General features: G+C 39.0%; 1 protein-coding gene across 1 annotated transcript; it reads left to right on the top strand.

Moving 5' to 3' along the window:
* The first annotated feature begins 7,443 nt into the window (after positions 1-7,443).
* LOC136258633 (uncharacterized) lies at positions 7,444-9,646 on the top strand. Its single transcript, XM_066051972.1, has 3 exons — positions 7,444-7,666; positions 7,830-7,973; positions 8,025-9,646. Exons 1-3 carry the CDS (start codon positions 7,490-7,492, stop codon positions 8,097-8,099), a joined length of 396 nt encoding a protein of 131 aa, XP_065908044.1. The 5' UTR covers positions 7,444-7,489; the 3' UTR covers positions 8,100-9,646.
* The last annotated feature ends 1,020 nt before the right edge of the window (positions 9,647-10,666 follow it).

The raw sequence follows: 10,666 nt of genomic DNA, 5'->3' as shown, positions 1-10,666 counted from the left end.
AATGGTGTAGAAGAATCAGACTTAAAGCCACGGAGTTATAACACGAAATCCAACTTGGTGCAGCAAGTGCGAGATCGAGATACTCTAATAGAGCAGTCATCCTAATAGAGCAGTCACCCTGAAGAGAATTCAAGAGATCAGCTAGAAATAAGAAACCTGTATAGAGATCAGCTACACACAAGTCACCCTGTAGAGAGATCAGCTAGAAGAAGTTACCTCGTAGGGAGTTCATGCAACTATGGAAAGAGATGGTTCAGCTAGAAGAAATCACCTTGTAGAGTTCAGCTACAAAGAAACCATCATGTAGAGACTTCAGCTACAAACAAATCTCCCTGTAGAGAGATCAGCTAGAAGAAGTTACCTTGTATATAGAAAGTTCAGCTTCAACAACTCACCCTGTAGAAAGATCAGCTAGAAGAGGTCACTTTGTAGAGAGTTCAGTTACAAAGAAACCACCATGTAGAGAGCTCAGCTACAAACTAGTGACCTTGTAGAGACATCAGCTAGAAGAAGTTACCTTGTAGAGAGTTCAGCTACAAAGAAACCATTCTTAAAAGAGCTCAGCTGCAAACAAATCACCTGTACAGAATTCAGCTACAAACAAATTACCCTGTAGAAAGATGAGCTAGAAAAAGTTACCTAGTAGAGAGTTCAGTTACAAAGAAACCGCCGTGTAGAGAATTCAGCTACAAACTAGTGACCCTGTAAAGACATCAGCTAGAAGAAGTTACCTTGAGAGAGTTCAGCTACAAAGAAACCATTATTTAAAGAGCTCAGCTGCAATCAAATCACCTATACAGAGTTCAGCTACAAACAAATCACCATGTAGAGAGATCAGCTAGAAGAAGTTAACTTGTAGAGAGTTCAGCTACAAAGAAACCATCATTTAGAGAGTTCAGCTTTAAACAAATCGCCTGTACAGAGTTCAGCTACAAACAAATCTCCCTGTAGAGAGATCAGCTAGAAGAAGTTACCTTGTAGATCGTTCAGCTACAAACAAATCACCCTGTAGAGAGATCAGCTAGAAGAAGTTACCTTGTAGAGAGTTCAGCTACAAAGAAACCACCATGTAGAGAGTTCAGCTACAAAGAAATCACCCTGTATAAAATTCTGCCACGAACAAATTGCCCTGTAGAAAGATCAGTTAGAAGAAGTTGCCTTGTAGAGAGTTCAGCTACAAAGAAACCATTCTGTAAAGGGCTCAGCTGCAAACAAATCACCTGTACAGAATTCAGCTACAAACAAATCACCCTGTAGAGAGGTCAGCTAGAAGAAATTACTTTGTAGAGAGCTCAGCTACAAAGAAACCACCCTGTAGAAAATACAGCCACAAACAAATTTCCATGTAGAACGATCAGTTAGAAGTTACCTTTTAGAGAGTTCAGCTACAAAGAAACCATCCTGTAGAGAGATCAGCTAGAAGAAGTTACCTTGTAGAGAGTTCAGCTACAAAGAAACCACCATGTAGAGAGTTCAGCTGCAAAGAAATCACCCTGTATAAAATTCTGCCACAAACAAATTGCCCTGTAGAAAGATCAGTTAGAAGAAGTTACCTTGTAGAGAGTTCAGCTACAAAGAAACCATTTTGTAAAGAGCTAAGCTGCAAACAAATCACCTGTACAGAATTCAGCTACGAACAAATCACCCTGTAGAGAGATCAGCTAGAAGAAGTTACCTTGTAGATAGTTCAGCTACAAACAAATCTCCCTGTAGAGAGATCAGCTAGAAGAAATTACCTTGTAGAGAGTTCAGCTACAAAGAAACCACCATGTAGAGAGTTCAGCTGCAAAGAAATCACCCTGTAAGAAAATTCTGCCAGAAACAAATTGCCCTGTAGAAAGATCAGTTAGAAGAAGTTACCTTTTAGAGAGTTCAGCTACAAAGAAACCATTCTGTAAAGAGCTCAGCTGCAAACAAATCACCTGTACAGAATTCAGCTACAAACAAATCACCCTGTAGAGAGATCAATAGAAGATGTTAACTTGTAGAGAGTTCAGCTACAAAGAAACCATCATTTAGAAAGTTCAGCTTCAAACAAATCACCTGTAGAGAGTTCAGCTACAAACAAATCTCCCTGTAGAGAGATCAGCCAGAAGAAGTTACCTTGTAGAGAGTGAAGCTACAAACAAATCACCCTATTGAAAGATCAGCTAGAAGAAGTCATCTTGTAGAAAGTTCAGTTACAAAGAAACCACCATGTAGAGAGTTCAGCTACAAACTAGCCACCTTGTAGAGACATCAGCTAGAAAAGTTACCTTGTAGAGAGTTCAGCTACAAAGAAACCATTCTGTAAAGAGCTCAGCTGCAAACAAATCACCTGTACAGAATTCAGCTACAAACAAATCACCCTGTAGAGAGGTCAGCTAGAAGAAATTACCTTGTAGATAGTTCAGCTACAAACAAATCACCCTGTTGAAAGATCAGTTAGAAGAAGTTACCTTGTAGAGAGTTCAGCTACAAAGAAACTATTCTGTAAAGAGCTCAGCTGCAAACAAATCACCTGTACAGAATTCAGCTACAAACAAATCACCCTGTAGAGAGATCAGCTAGAAGAAATTACTTTGTAGAGAGTTCAGCTACAAAGAAACCACCATGTAGAGAGTTCAGCTGCAAAGAAATCACCCTGTAGAAAATACAGCCACAAACAAATTGCCCTGTAGAAAAATCAGTTAGAAGAATTTACCTTTTAGAGAGTTCAGCTACAAAGAAACCACCCTGTAGAGAGATCAGCTAGAAGAAGTTACCTTGTAGATAGTTCAACTACTAACAAATCTCCCTGTAGAGAGATCAGCTAGAAGAAATTACCTTGTAGAGAGTTCAGCTACAAAGAAACCATCATGTGGAGAGTTCAGCTGCAAAGAAATCACCACTGCCCAAATTTCAAGGCAATAGCTCTTTCCAATCTGAAGTTATCAATTGTCAAAGTTGGCAAATTGGATGTGTGTGGAAGGCCCCTTTTTGCAAATCCGGTCACATATGTATTATATATATATAATTTGTACATTTACTGATAAAATATTTAAAGTACAGCAGGCTGCAGAAAAAAGTTAACGTTTCGTAATTGTAACTACGCTGTAGTAGCGTAATTACAAAGCGTAATTACAAATTATGCTCTATTGGTAACTATGAGTATATTGTATATATGGCTAGTGAAAAACTACTTTTTTGCATAATTACGGATTACGGTCAAAATGTAATTACAGTACAAACATGGTAATTACTTAGTAATCCCACCGTAATTACAATTACGAAACGTAAACTTTATTTTGCAACCTACTGTACATCTACTTCATCTTTTCTTCTTCCTGTAGTAAAGAAAAAAAACATAGGTTAAAAAAGTCCCAAAGCTGGCCATAGGCCGGCTTTGGGGTATACAAATACAAAAAGAAATGAAATCTAATCCAAAACAGCCAAGCTGTAAAAAAAATGTGCGGCCCTCAGAAAGGCTATGGTGAAAAAAGATGTGAAATCCAAGGTGGCGGCCAAGAAATGGCTGTGATGGTAGGTTAATGGTAAAAATTTTAATAACGACAATTCAGGTGAATTTTTGTGCCGCTTCACAAAATTTACCTGAATTGTCATTATTAAAATTTTTACCATTAACCTACCATCACAGCCATTTCTTGGCCGCCACCTTGGATTTCACATCTTTTTTCACCATAGCCTTTCTGAGGGCCGCAGGCTTTTTTTACAGCTTGGCTGTTTTGGATTAGATTATATTATCTCATGTTTCCTGAATTTCCAGGATAAGGCATACTGTTATGATGGGACCAAACTAATGCCCAGGTCAGTTAAAATGTTGTGTATTTTCATAGTATCCAGATTTTAGCCACCTAACAGTTTTTACAGACCATCTGGTTTGCATGTTAGCAATCGGATATGGTCATGGTGTGTAATTTGGGAACAAACAGCAACTGAATTTCAGGATTACTGACAAGGTGTATGGATCGACCAAGTACCAAATAGCCATGGCTCTCTTATCATTTGCCACTTACATCATCATCATCACTTTTGGTGTTAACTATTTGATGTGATGTTTATTAAATTTTTGTTACACATTGTAATACCATTGTTATATATGTTTAGCTACAGTAAGGCTAAAAATTTCATAGATTTCGCAGCCATCTTATCTACAATTAGAATCGCCTCATTTTCTGTATGTAGCTATCACGGCAGTTTCACACGTCCATGGCAGTTTCACTCTTCCACGAAGCACTAATTAAGGTGGAGCTTGTGTCGTGGCTTTCATTATGTACGTACTGTACAGCAACACCTTTTTGTCTGAAATGTGGTTTGTGGCTGTACATGAGGTTTGGTCATTCCACACAACTAGCAAAATCAGTAATTCTTGTATGGTGCATGGCACTAAATGGAGTCTTAACTTATGACTTGCACCTTCCCTAGTGTTTGTACGTTCTCTACGCTTTCACACCTTGTTTATAAGACATCTGTTGATTATAAACGCTTGCACGAGGCGTGGCACTGAATGGAGTCAAAAAGATTAATGCTTAAAATGCCTTCCTAAAGTAACTAACAGCTCTGCACGCTTTCACAACTTATTTGTCAGACATTAGGGCTTGTGTCCACATCGTGTCTTTAAAAGTTATTGTAGGGATTAGAGGTTTGAACGGAGAAAATACGCGTAGAGGCGATCCAGTACTAGATAATGTTAGTGCCAGATGGACTGTAGAAACACGAGTGTATTGAGTGGTATAATGCGACGATAGCTGAAACACACAGTGAGAAAATGAGTGAATTATATCTAAATACGCTTGTTAAGAGGTTGCGACAAGAAAACGATGACACCAAGTTTTTTTAAAATCACAAAACGCAGTATAAACCTATTGAAAAAGGTTGCACAATTCAGGGCTAATATTGCAAAACCGTCCCTACACGTAAATAACTTACAGTAGTGGCCGCGCGTTTTAATTGTGGCATGCGCTTTGTAGTTTCTTGGCCACGCAACTCACTACTGTGAGTCTTGATTAACAGTTTTCTTGTAAGATTTAGCATGCAGGTTTAAGTGCTGTGCTGGTGTGTTTTGTATCAATATTTCCTAATTTGGCTCTTTGTTCCATTGGTACACAATATCATTAGTGGTTATTATGATGTCACGAACAAGACTGAGTGGCTCGGCAACAGGGTGATAACTAATATATCTATTGTACAGTCGCAGCGCCGCTCTGTCTTGCTGTATCCAGCGCAGCACTTTGACACTCCCACGCACTGTGATTTAAATGTAGTTATACTACCTGTTGCTTGCTTAACTATTGAGTGGTCTGGTGAACTGAATACTACAACTTGTGTAATATTTGAAGTGTGTTGTACAAGAGAACAACACATCTGTGGTGTGGCAGACATAATAAAAAATGGTGTGCTTTTTATAGCTGGCATAGCATTGTTAGCTCTTCCTACCCTTGTAGAAAAATACTATGCAATTTGAGCAAACTGTCAAGCAGTGACATTGAAAGACTGTGTGCTAGTAGTAGTAGCAGTAGTGATAGTAAAGAACTACCAGATATTGCGTAAATATGCACTATCCTGTAGAGTAGTGTATTTTAAATAGATATCTTTATTTTAGTGTCTCTAAAAAAGTTAAAGGTGAAAAGATTTATACTAAGTAAGTATTTGAACTCAATTTACTCAAAATGATATTCATATGCAGGTCTGGTGCACCCGTGTATGAAATCTCTCACGAAAGTTACACAGCTGAGTGAATATTGGAATATTTGTTATCTCCTACTGAAGAGGAGAAAATTTGTAACCAGCAGCCAATGGGTATAAATACATCGGCTACATTTGTTGTTGATCTAAACTCATTAAAACATCCTGATGGTATTTTTAAAAAGATGAGTTTGGAAAATGGCAGTATACTGGTTCTCACAATTCTGTTTACATTGCCTGGAAAGAAGATGATACCCTACAGTATGACAAGGTGAAGTTCGATTGTTCTACTACACCTATGAAAGAAAATATGTTTCAGTTATGTAAAATATACTGTAAACATCCTTCAAATGCACAATTTCAACGTCTGCTTGCATTTGTGACAGACCACAATGAAAATCCTCATCATTTATGCCTAGTGTCTTATAGTATAACAGCAGGTCTTATGCCATCTGTCACTCCACATTACAATTCAAAGTCCAAGAAGCTGTTTTATCCTAGCACTAAACTTAAAATTCAGTCAAAAAGCAATTTTCATGCTCCGAAGTCCACATTGAACAGCATATCAAATGACATGGGTGGAGTTATTGGTGCTAAGAGTCCCTGTGATCTTCCAAGGAATGAACACCAAGTATGTTACATCAAAAAGAAGTCATCTATTGCAGCTGAGCAACCAGATAAACCTCCAGATGAGATTTTGGCACTTTTACTTAGAGCAAAGAGTGAAGATGACGGGGGTAAATTTGTTCAAGAAACTAAGGTATCACCTGAACCAGCTTTTGTAGTTGCACAGGAATGGCAATTGGATGATTTATTACGATTTTGCACACCAGCTGAAGAATTTTCTATTCTAACCATTGACCCAACCTTTAATCTGGTTGAATTTTATGTTACTCCAACCAACTACTTACAGGTATGGCTTCTTGCAAAGTGTTCGTACTGGGAAGTCGCCAGTTTTTATAGGCCCTACTATGATTTATTACTGCAAAACATTCCACACTTACATTTTTTAGCATCCACATTAGTTGGGCTTCGCCCTGGCCTACAAGGCTTAAGAGGTTTTGGAACCGATGATGAAAAAGCCTTGATGGATGCATTTTCACATGAATTTTCTTATGCTCTCCACCTAACATGTTTTAACCATTGTCAGCAAAATATAAAGAGAAAACTTCATCAATACAACTACCTGAAGAGGCAAGTAAGGAATGCTAGATGATATTTTTGGTGTGAGAAAGGGGGATACATTTTGTGAGGGTTTGGTGGATAGTGCCTCACCTCAGACCAAGTATTTGATGAGAAGCTTTCACAGTTAGAGAAGAGGTGGAAAGCATTAAAAGAGTCCTATAGTATTGAATACAACATTTATGAATGGCTTGTGCAACACAAAGTTACTGTTATTAAATCTACTATGTTAAGAAATGTATGATAAGAGGCAATATTGGGTGTGCCTCCTGATGCTTTTACTACCAATGCTAGTGAAGCCACAAATGCTGTAATTAAGTCTCATGTACAGTACAGTACAAAGAGTCAGTTAAATGAATTTATTGAACAGCTTAAGCAAGTAATTGATGTACAATATCGCGAGGTAGAGAGAGCTGTCATTGGTCGAGGTAAGTACAGATTTAACCCTTTGTTATCCCAATTAAATACGTGATGCGTAAAACCGCTGTTACCGAAAAGTCATTTTAGTGGCGCAAATATACATGCGCGTTTAAAGAGGCATAACGTCCGCGGAGAATATCCGATTGATGAACCGTTACTGCCCAGCTGCTTGCTATGGTTTCACAATTCTAATCGTATTTAAAGCGTGAAAACTGGACGAAGTATGACAAAGTTACGAGCAAAAGAAGTCGCTGCTATGCTGGACGACGATAGTGACTGGAATGATTCGGATGAAGAAGCCGAACGAGATGAAAAGCGTGAGGCTAGTTACGATTACGACGGTGGTGAAGAAGAACACGAAGGCCTAGAAGGTTTTCTAGACTATATTGAGGAGTATCAGGTATTCTTTCGCCTTTGTGCTTATAAACAATGATTTCTTTTTGTTCTTTTTTTATAATTCAAAATGCAAAAGTTATTTACCCAAAACTATGGTTTTATTAGTTTCCTCTAAGGTTATTTGTACTTCTTTGGAAAGGGAATATTTATATGGCAGCCATTTTTAGTACTGGTTAGGTCTCCAAGACTGGGAACCTCCACCGTCGGATGATGAGAATGATGACGACAACAACATTGGACAGATTCCACCGCCCAAAGGTAGCCTCACTGAAGTGGATGATCAGGAGACTGTGGAAGCTACTGATGATGATGTATGTCACACTTTCTTCCATTGTCAGCTATTCACTGTAATGTATTTATAGGTACAAGAAGAACGCTCGACTGGAAGTGGTCGAGTGTCGGAGAGTGATGCTGGGAGAATACTGGTATGTCACTGAATAGTTTGTCTTGTTGATAATGTATTCCTTTTAGGCTGAAGAAGATGTTTCTGCATTGACCGAAAGCACTGGAGGGAATGAGATCGCAGGCGTGAGTGGAGGGGGTAGTATCAACAGCAGTTCTAGTGAAAGTGGCTTCCTAGGAATCTCTATTAACATTTCTAATTTAAGCAGAGTACCAAATAGGTTAGGTGCTTCTATTGATTTATTAAATTTAACTCGTCCCATTCCTCCACCTTCTACTACAACTGCTAGTGCCTCTATTCCTCTCAGGGGGGTCCATTTGTTGAGCCTGTGGGTCCTACAACACCCCTGCCACCAACAGCTACAGCAATGGATTTTTTTGGGCAGAATTTTGATGACCATCTTTTTAGGCACATTGTAGATGAAACCAACTTGTATGCCTCTCAAAAGGGTTCTAAATGGAGGTGGCCTCTAACTGTAGATGAATTAAAGGCCTTCTTAGGGGTATGGACTGTGATGGGAATAGTTAAGCTACCTCGGGTTCGTGATTATTGGTCCCAAGAACGTATTTATGGGGAACATTCAGTGATTACTGGTGCCTTTGCTAGAGATCATTTTTTTGAGATCTTATGGAATTTGCATTTCAATGACAATACCAAGGCTTTTCCACGGGGATATAATAATTATAATAAGCTGCACAAAATTAGTCCCATTGCTGATCACCTCTCACGCAAGTTTTTGGCCCTTTACAATCCACACAGGGAGAACTCCATAGATGAAGCCATGGTCGTTTATAAAGGTCAGTCATCCCTGAAGCAATTCATGCCCAAAAAGCCAATCAAGCGAGGTTTTAAAGTGTGATGTAGGTGTGATAGCAAAAATGGGTATACATGTAGCTTCCAAGTAGATACGGGAAAGGTAGGCCAGACCACGGAAAGAATTTGGGGGCAAGGGTAGTTAAAGATTTGTCCGAGCCATTAAGGGGTAAAAACTATCATCTCTACTTTGACGATTTCTTTTCCAGTCCCACACTTTTGGCTGAGCTATTGGATTTCAAAATCTATTGCATCGGGATTGTGGTGTCAAATAGGAAACATTTTCCAAAATATAGTAAGGCCCAGGTCAAGGCATTGGAAAGGGGAGAGCACATCACCTCACAAGTCATAGACAATAAAGTCCACTGTTTTGTTTGGCGGGATAGGAAACCCGTATGTTTTAATGACACCATTTGTGATCACACAGACATTACTTCTGTGTCTCGGAAACTAGCTGATGGCAGCTGAGCTGACTTCAGCTGTCCATGGTCAGTTACTCTCTACAACCAGAACATGGGAGGGGTAGACTTGGCTGATCAATTGCGTAGGTCATACACATGTTTTCGTAGATCAAAATCTAGGTGGTACATGCGAATGTTCTGGGTTATTTTTGATTTGTCCATTGTAAATTCCTACATTCTTGAGTCTGTCAGCCCAAACCATTGCTCACAAATAGCTAGGACTGGGCGACAGAAGAAGCAGTATAGGTCCCACTTAGAATTTAGGAAAAGTTTGGCTTTAAAGCTTATAGGGAATTTCAGCTCAAGGGGAAAGCCTAGGCGTAGTGCAGAAGTAGTACCTGCTGTGTTTGATCGACAGCATTATCCTATAGAGTTTCCGAGCGAGGGGCAGTGTGTTGTGTGTAAATATCAGGTCCCAGATCGTAAGAGAACTAAGTTTGGCTGTGGTTTGTGTGGCGACAAACGGATGTGCCCTGTTCCCTGTTTTGAGATCCACCATACCCAATAACTAATCTATATTGTTTATCTGCGTAATTTGAGTCTTTCAGGTAGCTACTGTATGAAGTGAAGACAAAACATTTTTATTGTATGTACGCATGTTGTTTTATTATTGCACGAGTGTGTGTGTGTGTGTGGATAACAGAAACAGATCTCCCACAGCAAAGGGTTTTTTCCTCTTTGTACAGAGGTTTTCCCCTGGAGATGGAGGGGCACCATCTCCTAAATCTAGGCTAAACATTTTCTCTCTGTCTGCCCCAGCTCTGGTTTTAGTATTATTATTATTATTATGCACGCATATTGAAATTCAACTGCATTTTTTTTAAATTATTACTTGATCAAATGAATTTTGCTGAGTCTGTAAACGTCACGATGCGTCAGTCTAGTAATTTGAAGTGTTACTTCCAAATATGGCACTGGTGGCTTCATTGAAGGTGGATTTATGGCCACCACGACTGAACAAGGCACGCATCTTCTAACCAAGACAGCGATAGTATTACAATACCCCTTGCACTATCATTTCATATTCTGGAGCAGCTATTGGAGACTGTTCATGCTGATTTTCAGCCACGGAAGAGTTGTACTTCGAAAGTTAGATGGCTGAAATCACGCCATTATACAGATTTGTCTTTTTTTTATTTTATGTAAACTTGTAAATAAATGTGATAGCATTTTTGTAGAAATCATAACTTGATCAAACGATTTTTTATGTGTCTGTAAATGTCATTGTACATCAATGTATCATTCCAGAGTATTTCTTCCAAATTTGGCAGTGCTGACTGTTTCCATGACGAAGTTGTGGCCATCAGTGGTGAGTTCACGCCTGTGA

Source organism: Dysidea avara, chromosome 6 (genome assembly GCF_963678975.1).
Source record: "Dysidea avara chromosome 6, odDysAvar1.4, whole genome shotgun sequence".
NCBI lineage: Eukaryota > Metazoa > Porifera > Demospongiae > Dictyoceratida > Dysideidae > Dysidea > Dysidea avara.
This window is presented reverse-complemented; position numbering and strand designations above follow the sequence as displayed.